At 36.9% G+C, this 16,518-nt stretch overlaps 2 protein-coding genes and 1 non-coding gene across 3 annotated transcripts; 1 reads left to right on the top strand and 2 right to left on the bottom strand.

The window, feature by feature from the left end:
* Positions 1-362: 362 nt before the first annotated feature.
* LOC132176342 (DEAD-box ATP-dependent RNA helicase 32) lies at positions 363-7,543 on the top strand. The gene is made up of 8 exons (XM_059588521.1): positions 363-854; positions 1,687-1,962; positions 2,140-2,463; positions 4,559-4,750; positions 4,872-5,027; positions 5,208-5,629; positions 6,148-6,305; positions 7,077-7,543. Exons 1-8 carry the CDS (start codon positions 486-488, stop codon positions 7,403-7,405), a joined length of 2,226 nt encoding a protein of 741 aa, XP_059444504.1. The 5' UTR covers positions 363-485; the 3' UTR covers positions 7,406-7,543.
* TRNAM-CAU (transfer RNA methionine (anticodon CAU)) lies at positions 4,096-4,169 on the bottom strand. The gene has a single exon. It is a non-coding gene; the product is annotated as a tRNA-Met (tRNA).
* A 3,259-nt stretch (positions 7,544-10,802) lies between the features above and the next one.
* On the bottom strand, positions 10,803-15,973 carry LOC132173678 (polyadenylate-binding protein RBP45C). Its single transcript, XM_059585243.1, has 7 exons — positions 15,581-15,973; positions 14,566-15,043; positions 12,402-12,457; positions 12,195-12,325; positions 11,975-12,071; positions 11,709-11,879; positions 10,803-11,179 (listed from the first exon to the last, which is right to left on the bottom strand). The coding sequence occupies exons 1-7, from the start codon at positions 15,866-15,868 to the stop codon at positions 11,177-11,179; spliced, it is 1,224 nt and encodes a 407-aa protein (XP_059441226.1). The 5' UTR covers positions 15,869-15,973; the 3' UTR covers positions 10,803-11,176.
* Between the last annotated feature and the right edge of the window lie 545 nt (positions 15,974-16,518).

Genomic DNA, 16,518 nt, shown 5'->3' with positions numbered 1-16,518 from the left:
AAAAAAAAAAGAAGCACTATGAAGACCCACTAGCAATGTACGTCACTAGTTTTTAATTTTTAATTTATTAAGGATGTTTTTATCATTTGAGGTACAATACAATTTTTTTGATAGTCGTAGGAAAGTCACATTGCAAATCTTGTGTTTTTTTTTTACATGCCCGCACAAGAGGAAGAGTGAAGATTCGAACTAGTGACTTTCGCTTCATAAAACGTGGTCCTTGCTGAGCAAATTTTGTGTTGGTTTGAGGGTACATGTATTTTTTTTCAATATTTTTAATTTAAATATCTTTTTTGTCAAACTTAAAATGATAGTCCCGCCGCGGGCAACAACCAAAGGGAGTGAAACATACACGTAATCCAATTTTTCTTTTTGCAGTTTTATGTAATAAATTTCCACCCTAAAACCCTAAACCCTTCTCTCGGATTGGATTTTTCACACAAAACACACACACACAGAGTCCCAAAGCCCTAAAACCCTAAACAATGAAAAAACCCAAATCTAGGAACTTCCGAAAGCAGAACCGCCTCTCGGAAACCCAAGAAATCGAGCTCCTGAACTCATGGATCCAGTCCCAGAAACCCGACTCGGGATCCAACCCCATATCGCTGCCCCCACTGCCCTCGAACGAACCCATAGGCCGCCTCGAGGACGCGTCGTTTTCGCGGTACGCCGGCGCCACGAAGTTCGATCAGCTCCCGATTTCGCAGAGGACCAGAGATGGCCTGCGCGATGCCAAGTACGTTGAAATGACCGATATCCAGAGGGCTTCTCTGCCGCACGCGCTCTGCGAGAGGGATATTCTTGGCGCGGCGAAGACTGGGTCGGGAAAGACTCTGGCTTTTGTTATTCCGGTGAGTTGGGTGGGTTTGGTTTGTGTGAGAAAAAAAATGGAATTTTAGTAGCATGGACTAGTGGGAATTTTGTGTGGAATTTTAGTTTTGAGGATTAGTGTGAATTTTGGGTTTTGTTTGGTTGCTTGGGGAAGTGCGTGAAAAAAGAGTGTAATTAAGTGTTGAAGATTTAATGTTTGGGAGGTGAGGAAATGGGAAGGAAATATGTGAAATTGAGGTTAGTTCACGTGTTGGGTTAATTGGGCTGACTTGAATTAATCAGGAAAGGGCTTGAAATATTGTTTTATATTACTCAACCTGCAATGGAGGGAAATTTTGTTTTCTTTGATTCTTATATGGTTGGTTATTTTGTTTGGTTGCTGAGAAATGCTGGAAAGGGGAGGAGTATTGACTTTTTAACATTTGTATAAAATCTTAGAGCTCGAGAAAGCAAAATAGTCCTCTCACTAATTCTATTATGGTTATTTGCTGAATTCAGTTCAATTTTATCTTTTGGTTGGTATGATATAATTGGGTCTGATCTTGTTATGGCAAAAGGCTTGGCTTTAGTTTTTCATTGTATATTTTTTCTTGTCTTTTCTCTGGGGAGGAGAATGGCATCTTTGGCTTGGGCTGTATTGCATGGAAAGAGCTGGTGGGAAGAAAGCTTTCATTTCATTTTGCCTCTTGATTTAGTCCTTAGAATTTTCATCAAACAACAATTTAGTAGAAAAGTAAAACTTTTTTTAGCATGCTGGAGCCCTTTTGTACTTGCGCATTTTTTTTTTTCTATGTTGTATTTTCTTCTTTTCAAATAATTCTCCTTTCAGGCTCAATTGTTTTTTAATTTCAGATCCTTGAGAAGTTATATAGAGAGAGGTGGGGTCCTGAGGATGGGGTAGGCAGTATCATCATATCTCCTACACGGGAATTGGCTGGTCAACTGTTTGACGTGTTGAGATCTGTAGGAAAGCACCATAATTTCAGTGCTGGTCTCCTAATTGGTGGTCGCAAGGATGTTGACACTGAGAAGGAGCGAGTACATGAGCTCAACATATTGGTTTGCACTCCCGGTCGGCTTCTTCAGCACATGGATGAGACACCAAACTTTGAATGTTCCCAGCTTCAGGTCATCATAATATTTTTCTTCCTCATCTTTCTTTTCCTTTTTTGGCATGATCATGGACTGGGTCCCTTGTTTTGACTCTCTCACACATGCATGTGCATGCTCGCACTTGCATGTACACACAAGTAGTATTGTTTATTTAGCTTCTGATTAGGGTGGAATTTCCTGGCCAGGGAACAGGTTTTGGTCCTTGATGAGGCAGATCGTATTCTTGATGTTGGATTTAAGAAGGCTTTAAATGCTATTATCTCGCAGCTACCTAGGAATAGACAAACCTTGCTGTTCTCAGCTACTCAAACAAAGTCAGTTCAGGATCTTGCAAGACTCAGTTTGAAGGACCCAGAGTATCTCAGTGTGCATGAGGAGTCTGTGACTGCCACTCCCAATCGCCTGCAGCAAACTGCTATGGTTGTTCCTCTTGAAGAGAAGTTAGACATGTTGTGGAGTTTCATAAAGGCACATCTTAATTCAAAGATCCTAGTGTTTCTTTCGAGTTGCAAACAGGTATCTCAGCATGATTCATTCCTTTATTAGAAATCATATGTGTGGTTGAATGAAGCCAACCTAAAAGCATGGAGCTTTGGGTTGATAGAGTTTGTTTGGGGCCAATTTAAGTCCTTCTTTCCCATTATGGTTAATAACCGCTGACCAGATATGGTAATTTACTTGGATAGAGGCTGGTCAAGAGTTGTTATATGATTGAGCGTTTTTAGATTCATGCTAGCTCTTCTTGTGAACGTCAGAGAAATCAAATCTAATTGTGGCATTCCACAATAATTGATGTGCTTATGATTAAGAATGTTACATTTATCTATGATGTAGTAGTCACATTTGCATTATTATCCCAAAAAGATTAATGGTGATAGAGTTGAAAGCTATTATGTTTAAAGCCCTTTATGTTTGGATGTCTGCCCAAGACAATTCTCACTTTCCTAATTTTTAGAATTTATGGATTTGTGTTTTTTTATCTTTTGCTTAATTGGGTATCTCTCTTGTATATTCTCTGTGTATTTGGCTTGCGCCCCTTCGCTTTTAATAAGATTGATTTACTTGTCGAAGAGAAGTTACAATTGGAGTTCCTTAAAGTCACTTTTCTAATTTATGTTTAAAGCACCTAGTACACAACCAATATAGGATTTGGCTCATAGACACCTTTATAATCCATTCATCCAATATCCAATATGCGATTCAACTTTCACATCTGGGGTATCACAATCTCTCTTACTCAAATCTTTAACATCTTCATTAGGTCCCATGTTATGCTGCAATGCTCAAGCGTAGTATGTTGTTACTAGATTGGCTTCATTAGGAAATGGATGCGTGCAACGGCATTTGCGCAACTCAATCCCTTGCTTGTTCTAACTTGCTTGTACACCAAGCCAGCCTTACTTTCCGTAATGAATAAGAAAGAATTCCCTCCCCGGGTCATATTCTTCAAACAACTTGCCTCTTCCATGTCTGGAACAAGTTGCACATACTTGGTCGATCCAACATCAAGTGATGGGAATAAAAGATGGAAGGTCAAAGTCTTTCTATTTCTTTTACTCCCATTCAATAAAAGAAATGTTGCTAGAATGTTGTTTCGGAAGGGCCCCTCTAAGGGAAGACGAACCTTTGGTTTACTTGATAAGGTCAATCTAGGTGCCGTTTTATTAGCTTATTCCCCAGATACCGTCATTGCTTCTTTTTTCGAGAAAATAATTCACGATTTGTAGGCTTTCTACCTTTATTCGACATTGCTCCATCAAGCTTTCGTCCATTGTAGAAAATTTTCCATTGTTGCCTCCCGTAGGAATCTGAGCCATGTCTTAGTGCTAGTGTGGCTAATCATCCTCTCGGACCAACTATTGATCATCGCCTTGGTAAGTTATTACCTCACCAACTAGCTAATTAGATGTGAACCCCTCAAGTGGATTCCTCCAATTAGTCGAACTACTAACAACAAACTCGTTAAGCCCCTATCTCGTAAAGGCCTCATCTGAAAAACTAGAATTTAATTGTTGTTGTGCGTTAAAACAAGCAACGACTTTCTACAGCTCAATTTGTTGCTTGTTTGGGGAACTAACGGTAAAGTAATAGCAAAGTAGGGAGGTTTGCGAGGGTGTCCCTCCTGAAACCAATCGGGTTCCTTTGGTGTGCATCCAGTAGGAATTGAACCTACGAATTCGCCAATTATGAGTTGGGCACTTTAACCATTCAGCCATGGATGCTTAGCAGGGATCCTCGTACATGGTGAATAACTAAATTCCAATTTAAATAAAATCTTTAGGATAAATCAATGCAATTCAGGAGGATTAGTTGATCTTTTTTTTGTATCTGCATATGTCATATTTTGATAAATAATTAATTTATTGAAAAGCGCAGAGCGCAACTCTAGTATACAAGATGTATATAAAGAAATGCCTCACTAAAGGCGAAAAAATACACATATGTAGATAAGGAGTATTTAAAGCATATGTCATATTTTAAGCATGAAGAGGGAAGAAGAAGCTCTCCTCCTGCCGCCAAAATCAGATGGCCTTGTTTTAGTATTTTATTACAATGCTTTGTCTATCTTCATTTAAAATTGTTGCTAAGGATGGATTACTATTATTATCAGGTAAAATTTGTCTTTGAAGCATTTAAGAAACTGCGTCCTGGAATACCCTTAAAATGTCTTCATGGGAGAATGAAGCAGGAGAGAAGGATGGGAATATATTCAGAGTTTTGTGAGATGCGCTCTGTTCTTTTTTCAACTGATGTGGCCTCAAGAGGCCTTGATTTTAATAAGGCAGTTGACTGGGTTGTCCAGGTATTAATTTAATTTTTTTTTTTTTTTGGGAAAAAGCATGTGTGCATGTGTAGAGAGAAAGAGGGAGGGAAAAAAATACATTCTTACTGGGGTCTTACATCTTTTTGTCTTATTTCCGTAGCTGGATTGTCCAGAAGATGTTGCATCTTACATACACAGAGTTGGTCGCACTGCTCGCTATCATTCTGGAGGGAGGTCTGTTTTATTTCTGTTGCCCTCGGAAATGAAAATGCTTGAAAAATTACAAGCAGCAAAAGTACCCATACAATTTATTAAGGTAGACTACTTTTGTTTGTGAAGTCATTAGTATCTGGTCAATATCCTTTTCTTCCTTTTTTTTTTTGGAGGATCAATATATCTGATTGTCATTCTTGTGTATGACTTGCTCTGGTAATGGATGGTTTCAAATCTGTTTTTTTGCATGCTAACCTTGATGTTATAATTGTTTATCTTTCAGGCAAATACTAAAAGACTGCAACCTGTTTCTGGGTTGTTGTCAGCATTGTTAGTCAAGTATCCAGATATGCAGTATCTGGCTCAAAGGGCCTTTGTGACATATTTGCGATCTATTCATATTCAGAAAGATAAAGAAATTTTTGACGTGATAAAACTGCCTATTGATGAGTTTTCAGCGTCATTGGGTCTACCAATGACTCCTAAAATCCGTTTCTTGAAGCAGAAAGTCAAGTCAAAAACAGAGTCAGAGAAATCTTCTCTTCTCGAAACAGAAAACTCCAATGATGAGAATGTGCTGGAGAGTCCAAAAGAGAAGCTAGATATTGGTGATATAGATGAAGAGGAAGTGAGCAAAGGTTTTCTTCTGGAAAAGGATACACCAAACGACGAAGAAGGGAAAACTAGTGAAATTGGAGACGTTAGGTACTTTTTCTTTTCTAGAATTTTTTTATGGAGGTAATTAACTCTAAAGATGGCGGTGTAAGAATGCTAGGTGATAGGAATTACACACTACTGGGTTGTACATCTGGTTCTGATTCTAGATAGCTGGTCTTCCTCACATCCATCATCCAAATAAATGTCATATTTTATACAGGTTTTTATTTGTTTGATGGGAGAACGTAGTTTGCTGAGTTATTGGATGTGTAGACGAGAATTATTATTATTATTTAAATTATTTACAAATAACCAGTACAAAATCTCCATACTTAATGGTGGGAAAGGTTCATTATTGTAGACATGTCATAAATTACCCAAGCCCAGCGCTCTTGGTGTGCCAAGTGTGCCATCATGTCATTTGGTATAGATATTTTGTATAGCCCTGTTCATTTTTAATTGGACCACCATTTCTGGCTTGCTGTTAAAGATTTACTTTACTATCCATCATGTTTCATATTGTTTTTATTTACCAAATTTAAGGTCTATCTTTTCTTCCTTTGTAGGCCTACAACACGGATTTCAAAGAAAAAGAAATTGAAGATTAGTATCCATAGACCAACAGGTACTAGGGTTGTCTTTGATGAGGAAGGCAATGCAGTAGCCCCGCTTGCTATGGTGGCTGACACAAAGAGTGGCAATGAATCATTTCTGATTGACCAAGGTATATGGTTCATTCTTGAGTTGCAATAGTAGCAATATTATTGCGAAGGCAGACTTTACTACTGTGCAATTAATTCTTCTGCTACTCTCATCTCTCCTAGATGCTGTGTTCACTGGATTTGGCTTAGGTACTAAGAAGGAAACTACAGGAGAGCTTATGTAGTCTTTTCAATGGTCCAAATTTAATTTCATGTTTTCCATGAAAAAGAGAAATATAGTGAAATAAAGTCTGGACTATTATCCTTTCCCCTTTCCCCCCCTTTGATTAGAAAAAAAAAATCTGGACTATTGAAAAAACTACAGGAGATCTCTTGTAGTTTATTTTACAGCACCTAAGCCAAATCTGTGTTCTTCTAAAAAATGTGGATGGGCTTGGTTTTTGAAGCATAATTAATCTCATTATTTTGATTTGCCAGTTTTCCTCCTATCTAAAAGAACAAACGAAATGGCTTAGCAGATTCATTTCCAATAGACTAAACTCCTAGGTTATGCAAAAGCCCACTGATCTACCACAATTTATCACGCCATTGAGTGTGTTTGAATTTAGTGCTTATGTAAGGTTATTGCCCTTGGCAATCAAGTAAGAAGTTGAGCACAATAAATATATATCCCATGGTTGACAATGATTTTGTCTTAGGCGTTCTTTTGTATTCTTCATGTGTACTAGGGTTGTACCCCTCTGCCCTTTTGATATATACAATATTACTTATCAAAAAAATATTTGTGCCTTCTCTTTGTTTTTAGTGCCCTAATGTCTCTCATTCTTTTGCAGGCAAAAAGAAAGAATATTATAACAAGATGAGGGAAGAGATGAAGCACGCGGACAAAGAAGACAAGGTACTAGATCACCAGCGTCGTAGAGAGCAACGGATCAAGAAGAAGATGAAGTTGAAAAGAGGAGCTTTGGAAGACGAAGACAGTCAGGAAGAACTTTCTGGTTCAGAAGAGGAAGCAACACGAGACAGACCCCGTAAAAAGTCAAAGATATATTATGATAGTGATAGTGATGATGATGGGGAGAGAAAACAAAACAAGGATTCCATGACCCTGGAGGAGCAAGAAGCAGTTGCTCTCAAATTACTAAATTCGATGCACTCCTAACTTATAGGATATAGCCAGCTTAAGTTGAGCTTCATTCATGTCTTCAATTATTCTGGTTCAAATAGAATATACTTCTCTTCCTGTGTTGTTGTGGTTGGAGCATTGTATACAAAGAAGTTTCTCTTTTTCATTTGAAAATGCCAAGAAGCAGAAAATTTTGTGAACAAAAAACATGGTATTCATTATTCAAGCATCTGGCATGGATAATTCAAGTCAGTTTCATAGATGTCATATTCATACTCGGAGTATTTTTTATGATTTTCCTTTACAATTCTGAAGATCAGAAGGGTTTAAGAGTGCTTATGCAGGCCACTCTAAAACTCTTCTTTGGATCTACAGATGAATGAACTTAAATGATTTAAACCTCAATAAATTGCCGAGCTTAATGGGTGGGGAGCCCTTTAACCCAAGGGTAGGGTGCGTGCCAATTGACTTCACACAACACACAGAAGTGAACAAACCAATGACAACATGCCACCCCACACCTGTGAGACCCACAAAATACCTTCAGCCACGTTAATGTCCCACTTGGTTATAAGCTTGGGTTACCAAGCTCGACACTCCTTATACTAAGTGTAATCACTTATAAATAAAAATATATTCCCGTATTTTTCCTATGGTGGACAATAACCGACCGTACTGCTTGAACATATTTTTTTTTAAAAAAAAGTAACAAAAACGTCGTCAATTATTCTAAGACACCCGCAAAACATAGAAGTTAAATTAGTGACTTTTACTTTTTTTTTTTAATAGATAAGTAAGAACGAGTACAAACAAACAGTACAGTTACAAAAAAACAAAAAAAATTACATAATCTAAAATAGACCGACCAAAAAAGAAAGCACAATCTTTATAGCAATCCAACTATAGCTCTAAATGGCATCTTTAAAGGGAGAGAAGGCAATCAAGAATGTTGTCAACAAAGTTGGTTGTAGCAGCTCATATTTTAACTTAACTCTAATCAGCTTATGAGAGACCTAGAGAGATTAAGACGTAGTTGCATAGTAGTGAATGAGACACGATTAAGGGCGGTAGGGAAGAGAACCACAAGTATTGAATTTTTTTATATCTAGATTCTATAATTTCAATAGCTTGTTTTTCTTTTTTTTTTTTTCTGTTGTAACAATAACTTGTTATTGGAAGGCCTTGAATGGATTTTGAGCCATCTAAATCCGGGACTAGGGCACACTTGGGTCTATGTATATATTTTCTCATCTTTATAAAGATTTTGCATTAGAAAAACTGGGTGAAATTAGAGAACATTAAGAAAATTTCCTAATTCGTAAACTTATGTTGAGCAAGCAATATGATATAATAAGGATGTCCTCAAAATAGACAACAACAAACTTGTTAATGAACGGCTTGACAACATGGTCCATGAGGTCCATAAAAGTACTTAGAGCATCGGTAAGCCCGAGTGGGGCATGACAAGCCACTCAAAGAGCCCGTCCCGCGTTTTTAAAGCAATCTTCCATTCGTCACTTAGTTGGATTTGGTGGCACACAAAAAAGTGGTCGTTGGTATAGAGAGAACACAGGCAACACGCTGGGGTGGGCATCATTGATGTGTGGGGGGGTGGGTCGCGTGATAAACGACTTCACACAAGGTGAACACATCAAATCTGACGCCGTACCACCCTTACCTGAGACCACCCAATACCTCCAACAACGTTAATGTCCCACTTGGTTACAAGCTTGCGTTACGAAGCTCGACAATGCTTATGCTAAGTGAAATCAATTATAAATAAAAATATTGTCTTACATTTTTCCTATGTGGGACGACAATAGCCAACACTACGCACCCGCCAACGTAGCTTGAATTTAGGGCCGGCTCTTCCCCTAAGGACCCAAGAGAACAAGCTCCCCAATATTTGTCATAGTTTAGATACACAAAATAAAAAATAAAAGATTTCTACAAAACTAAATAGGGCCCAATTTACAGTGCTGCCAAAATAAATAGATAAAGTGCATTATCTGCTACCAAAACACCAATTTTTGTTAAAAAAAAAAAAAGAGTTTATAGAACTCCCGCTTAAGAAAATCAACCATCAGAAGCCAAAAATACAAAATCTTATTCTTGGAACAATCTCGATAGCAAATTACCATAATCACTCTCTAAATGCTAAGAAGTAGGAGGCGCAAGACCACCGCTATGAGCTCGTCAGTGGCCTCTTCGCCTCTCCCTTGGCAATCTTTTCCACCGTATGTGTGGTTGCCTTTGTTTTGCTTTTTAGATTTTTTTTTTTTAAATAAAATACTATTATGTTTTTTTTTTTTTTTTTTTTCAAACAAAACCTGAAACAATAAATTAAAATTAAGAACATAAACATCACACTTTATCTTTTTTTTTTTCTTTCTATAAAATAGTATTATGTCAATAAAAAATTAAATTAATAAATTAACATTAGGCATAGAAAAGGAATATTCTAGTAAATTATTATGTTTTATAATTAGTCATTATTAATTATTAGACAAAAATATCTCTACTTGTGCAGATTAAAAGTGTTAGATGATCTTCTTACAAAATGAAGCTCCTTTGATGAATCAAGTTCAATTAATTTTTTTCATTTTTTAATTATAATATAAAAATTAAAAAAATATTTAATGTTTAAGTATAATAAATGATTCATCTAAAATTATCAGTTTAGGCCTCGCAATACATGAAGCCGGCTGAACACCCAAAGGAGTTTCCAATAAAAAAAACTATTCTGTTCTCACATAAGTCACGACAAGTAGTTGAGCTAAAGAGAAAGAATCTCAAATCGCTGCATCAAAATTAATCTTGATGAAATGTTTACGACAACTTATACTATGCCAAGTTGAGCTGTTGGTAATTGGTATACAACCACTAGAATTTTCATCCAACTTGGAAATGTTTTGTTCTGACGATTTTTTATCTGACATTTATTTTTCCTAAAATTGCAGAGATAGGGATTAATCATGTTTATTAAAAAGTATTACTTACAAATATCTAATGCAGATCTTGTGTAGCATTGTTCAAATGTGAGTTTCGCATTAAGTTTTTGAAAAAAATTGTTAATAACAATGAAAAAAATTTCAGGATTGAATTCTTGAATTCTCGTATCTGTTTTAGTCAAGCCACTAAAACAGCCTCATTTTCAATCCTGTCCTAGGACATTAGTGGAATTTAGAACCACAGGAAGGAAGTCTCCAAAGCTTCCATATTTTCTGATCCCCATAAGGAGAATTAGAGTCCTCCTAGAGTCATTCTAAATATGATATAGCATTTAAAATTCCCAACGAATCAGAATTTAATAATAATAATTTCAAATTCAATAGTGATTTTAAATGCTACATCCAATTTGGAAAGATTCTAGAGTGCTCTTTATATCATTACTCAGAAGATCATGTAACAACACAAAAGCACCATCACAGAATGAAAATAAAATAAGAGCCATCTCCATTTAGACAAATAATAGGTCCATACAACAGCAAGTATCTGGCAAATCCATATTGTATATAAGACAATCATCAATAGATCAAAAAGGCCCACCAACATCACCAGAATAGCAGTGCCTTAAACATACTCGATGTCATAAAAAGAGAGAAGGGGAAGAAAAATCGAAGGAAAAAAGAAACAAAAAAAAAAAAGAAAAGAAAAAAAAAAAGAAAAGAAAAAGATAAAAGCTAAAGCTAAAGCAAACTCATACGGATCTCCACACCGTCATTCTACAGCCAATGAGCAAAATCGCAACATAAATGCGCTGAGAACAAAGTGACATCAGTCTTCAGGATTGAACCAGCTAAAAGATCACTGCACATAGCAAAAACAGAAATGTGAATTAGACCAAATAAGAAATAAAATAGAATATCCTAGCTTCAAAAGGCACCAACATTTATTTAATTTTTATGACAGGAAATCCCTTCAAGGGAGGGCCTCCTTAGACCTATCCCTGTTGAGTAAACCCCAGACATATGACCTTGCCTTTAAGAACTGTGTATCAAGTATTACACCAAACAAGTAATCATTCGAGCTAAACCTCACAAGCCATGCACCAACAATTATGTAGCAACAAATTATGTCAAAGGAACGTCCAATGCCATCTTGGACCTAGATGTCCTATTTTGTAGGTCAATGTCCAGGCTCATAAGGACAACAACTAGCAGCCAACTAGCTAATAAGAAAGATAACCAGGACACCTTGTGAGCAACCTGATTTCACACAGATAACCAGGCTGCCGAATCCCCACTACCAAAAATTAGCCTTCCGATGTCTGCCCTTTTTTCTTTCACCATTGAGAGAACATAGGAAAAGAGACACTGAAGCTGACAAAATTAGTTACCTGCTGTGGCTGTTGGTAAGCACCAGGCTGCTGGTAATTTCCATATCCGGGATAGCCTCCATAGTACATGCTAGGGTCTTGCGTAGGAGGTGCATATGTATATGGATCATATCCTTGTGGATACCCATAATATGCCCCAGATCCATTCCACTGGCTCTGATCTGGCTGAGTCTGAACCATTCAGACAGAAGAATTCTATTAATTCTCCAGATAGAGGAAAGCATACACAATAAAAGTCATTCAAAAATGTGGTTGCAACTAAAAACCTGTTTGTTTGAAGGACTACGGCCCCATGAAAGTCTAACACTTTGTCCTCCTAACTGAGTTCCATTCATTAAGGATAGAGCTTGCTCTGCACTGGCTCTGAAGTACCACAAACACAGATGATATTACAAATAAGGCTAGCCGGGAGAGACACAGAGAGAGAGAATAAAAAAACCAAATGGGCCGTTGAAACTTATATGTAGACTACTAGTGACATTTTACCTGCTAGCAAATTGAACAAAACCACAACGCTTGCCTAATGGTATTTTCACATGGATCAGCTCACCGAACTGGCCAAACACTTGTCTCAACAAGTCATCTGTTACATTTGCATCCAAACCCCCAACAAATATCTGCAGACAAGAGTGTCAAGCATCAATATCATATGGCAGGAAATAGATTATATCAAAATTAAAACAAACTACCCACTGTTGTATTATTTGGATCATTCTCCCCTTGGTTTCCTTGAGTATTCTGGTAAGGAGCTGCCAATGACAAATAAATGTGAACTAACCAACAAATAATAACACTAAAATAAAGGAGTTCTCAGGGAAATGCCCTGCAATGTGCAATATAAGCACCGAGGCAGGAAACTCAAAGATCGTGCCAATAACATCCATTCTGAACTGCACAATTCCAAATCAATTTAATAAAAGAAAAAAAAAATCTTAACAGCTTTCTCCAATCAAAATGCGATTATAAGTAGTTTTCCCAAATACAATCAAATTGACACTAGTAACTTCAATTTTCTTCTACTATAAGATGTTGAATTCATGGATTTGTTTGATTTAAGACAATCAAGAGATATTACATTGTGGTTAATAAACACAACAGCACATCAACTAAAAAAGAAAAAGAATTATCACCAAGCAAGCATTTCAACAGAATGTATCATTGTAGCATTATTATTGATGATTTTAGAACCCTATTCATCCATGTGCTGGTGCTTTTAGAACCCTATCAATCCACGCACACACTACTAGGCTTCCTCGTAAATGTTCCTAAAACAGTTTCGGCAGCAAATTCACAACACAATCACATTGAAATTTGAATGCAATTATTTACTAATAAGCATCTCATAACAAACATTCCCCAAATGCACAGAAACTTGAACACAATTAAAATATACACAGATTCTGCATTAGAAGTTAAATAAATAAGTCAACCAACTTGATAAAAGTAAAATATAAAAATATATTTAAGATTCTAAGGCCCAATCACAAACCATGGAAGTGGAAATGTCTTACGTACAAAGTCAAGTTTTCCACCTTGCCTTGGTGCCTTTTGTGGTGTCTGAAGATCGTGAAACGGCTTTTGGAGATTAAATCTTTATTTTTTCAACACTTTACATCTTTGGATAGTTGCTTTTAGTTCTCATATGGTGATTAGTTATCATGATTTTTTTGTTCTTTTTGCCCCTACTAGGTAGGTAGCTTTTGTATACTACTTGTGTACCTGGAGCGCCTTACGCTTATAATGATATTTTGATTACAAATAGAAAAAAAAAAATGTTTCCCACCAAAATGGAGACACCCAAACAAGCAATAGAAAAAAATAACAAGCGCTAAATAAATGAAAATTAAACATGGGAAAATCAAAGAAGTGCAGAGCAATAAGACACGGAAAGAATTTACAACAGGTTGTTTTAGCATTTAATGTTCAAAATTATGAATCATTAAGCTATTCAAGGCAGGTTTAATAAAATAGTTCATGAAAATGAACAAGGCACCTAGTTCTTAGCTGCTACATGTAGTTTAGTATCCAATTGAATGACCCAAAAAAAAAGGAGCAATGCTTATAGAAAAACTCTTGAAAGTAACAGCAGAACTATGCATGGGCCAGAAAATCTTGAAATAAATGGGATACAACCTTATGCAAAAAGCACATGGGAAGTGATTCAAACGGGTAGAAAATAACCAAAGATTCTCCATGATTCGCGCGAGCTAAAGAATAACGGAAAAGGAAATACACAAAACTTGGAAAAGGGAATGAATAACTTGACTGGCAACTCTTAAAATAAAAGGAATAGGAATCGCTTAATATATAAGGAGCTGGAAAAGTAATTCTGAATGTAGCATGACAAATGCCACAAAGGAAAGTACAAACTGTATGACATAAACAAAAGAACTGACCTAAAATGAGGCCACGCATTAAAGTGGAATCATTTCAGCTGAAATCAGTGGCAGGCCCCCCAAAAATGAGAGCCTCTCGGTGTCCTGCTTTAAGACAACATGAGTTTTATATAAGATTTCACATGTTTTAAGAGAATTTAAATGTGCCCAAGTTTATAAAGGTAATACTGGAACGAAATGACTGTAAGTTCCGCCAACCTTCAAATGAATAACCAAAAAACGTCAAATTGAGGAACACTGGTTTAAGAATTCACCTCAGAAAAAGTCAACAAACATTTAACTTACCATTTCAAACAATTCTAATATATATGGTAAGGGATCCCACAAAAAATAGGGCCAGAAACAGAGAAAAACAAACAAGAAGTTCAAGCAATAGCAAAAATAAGGCAGAAACATTAGAAGTTCAAACTTTTGTGCATCAATCACAACAAAGCACAACTAGCAATACCAACAGCACATACCTTTCTGATATGGCTGCTGCACACCTACAGGTTTTTTGGTAGCAGCTGGCCCAATTCGCATGGGCCTTGTAGAACAATACTGGCCGTTCATTTCGTTCATTGAACGCACCTGTTCACTTTCATCCCCAAACCTCACAAAACCGTATCCCTTAGAACGTCCAGTGGTCCTGTCTGTGACAACTTTTGCACCCTTCACTGAAGTATATACAGTTTTAAATGTCTCTTGAAGCAAGTAATCAGTAACATCAGCAGCCAAATCTCCCACAAAAATTGTATAATCAGGACCGTCATCTTGGCGTCTCTCGCCAGCACCAAGTGTGGCCCAGTTCAGCCGAAAATTCTGCTCAGTGCTTGGCATCACTGTGCCGTTGAACGTTTGCAAAACCCTGTCTGCTGCAGCACGGCTTACAAACTCGATGAAACCATAACCATCAGATATACCTGTCTGCTTGTTGCGGATAACCTTAGCTGATATAACCTGAGAGAACCCAATAACAATGAGACCGAAGATACAAGAGGGTCATAAAAGGGAATCTCGAAATAGACTGGCGGAATAATTACATTAAATTTTACAAACCCCAAAATTCTAACAACTGTTTATTTCAAGTTTAGACCTTCCACAGAGAAAATATGTTAGAATAGGAAAAAAAATAAAAATCAATTGGAATCTTAATGTTTTATTTTCCTTTGAGCTTCACTCCCCGTAATCCAAACAGTTCCACGAGGTTCAGTCGAAACAAAAAGGAAAGAATCCATTTTTCACAACCAAACAAAGAATTACCTAAATCCAAAAGCACGTATAGAATTGGTCTTGCCGAACCAAAATTTAAATCAAAAGAAATCCTACGGAATCAGTGCAGTACTAGCAACAATCCAATTCATTGCAAGAAAATCAAACATCAATCTTTGCAAGAAAATCTCAAATCTTTGGAAAATCTCAAATCTTTTCCACCACATACAAACAATAACCTTAAATCAGAACCAAACACGTAGACAACCACATGTTACGGTTTACCTCTCCAGTGTGAGAGAAGCACGTGAGGAGATAGTTCTCATCCATCCAGGGTAGCAAGTCCCCGATCCAGAGGGACCGGATCTCGTCGGACCCGGGGTTCTGCTGGGTCGGGTACTGCTGGGCCTGGGCCTGGGACAGCTGGGGCGGAGGCACGGTCGGCGGGGCCCAGCCAGCGGGGGGTGGGACCGGCTGCTGCTGCGGCGGCATCATCATCCACTGTTGCTGCTGCTGCTGCTGGTACTGCTGAGCCTGCTGATCGGACGGCATCTGCGCTGGCTGTTGCATCATGGTGATGAAGAATATTATTCAAATTCAAGAAACTAGGGTTTGATAGAGCTGTGTAAGAACCCTAGGGTTGGATTGGGGGAGAGAGCCGAATCCCTAACAGGGTAATGTGATAAAGAGGGATATTTCGGGCGTGGGGTGAGGGTTTTATATAGGGATGTGGGAAAGGTCGTGCTACGTGGGTCGAAGCTATTGGGCGGATTATGATAGGGCAGCTCAGTGTGTTGTTTTCAATTTTTATATATTGTTTATTTATAAATTAAATTATAACTTTTATGTTATTTTTAAGAAAAAAAAATATTAAAAGTATTAAGAGGGTAAATATTTAGCTAGTGGAAATGATAAATAGTAATATGAGAATATTCTAATAATTTAATTTAAAAATAATTCGTAAAGTTTTAAGGAATTTGTATGGTAGAATATGCCGTAAAATTTATTAAAAAAAAATTATTAAATTGGTAAATGCATTGCTTGAAACAATTCCCAAATAATCGTTTTACATAAGCAAAATAGCCCTATAACTTGTGGAGAAGGGATTTAAAGTTGTGACAATTAATGTTTTGAAATTTCAAAAGCTATAAATAACTTATTGTGATACTAACAAAATTAGTATAAATTTAAAAATTTATCTTAAAAAATTATATATAAAAAGA

Source organism: Corylus avellana, chromosome ca3, assembly GCF_901000735.1.
Source record: "Corylus avellana chromosome ca3, CavTom2PMs-1.0".
Taxonomy (NCBI): domain Eukaryota; kingdom Viridiplantae; phylum Streptophyta; class Magnoliopsida; order Fagales; family Betulaceae; genus Corylus; species Corylus avellana.
The sequence above is the reverse complement of the archived record's forward strand: the minus strand, read 5'-3'. Positions and strand labels throughout refer to the sequence as shown.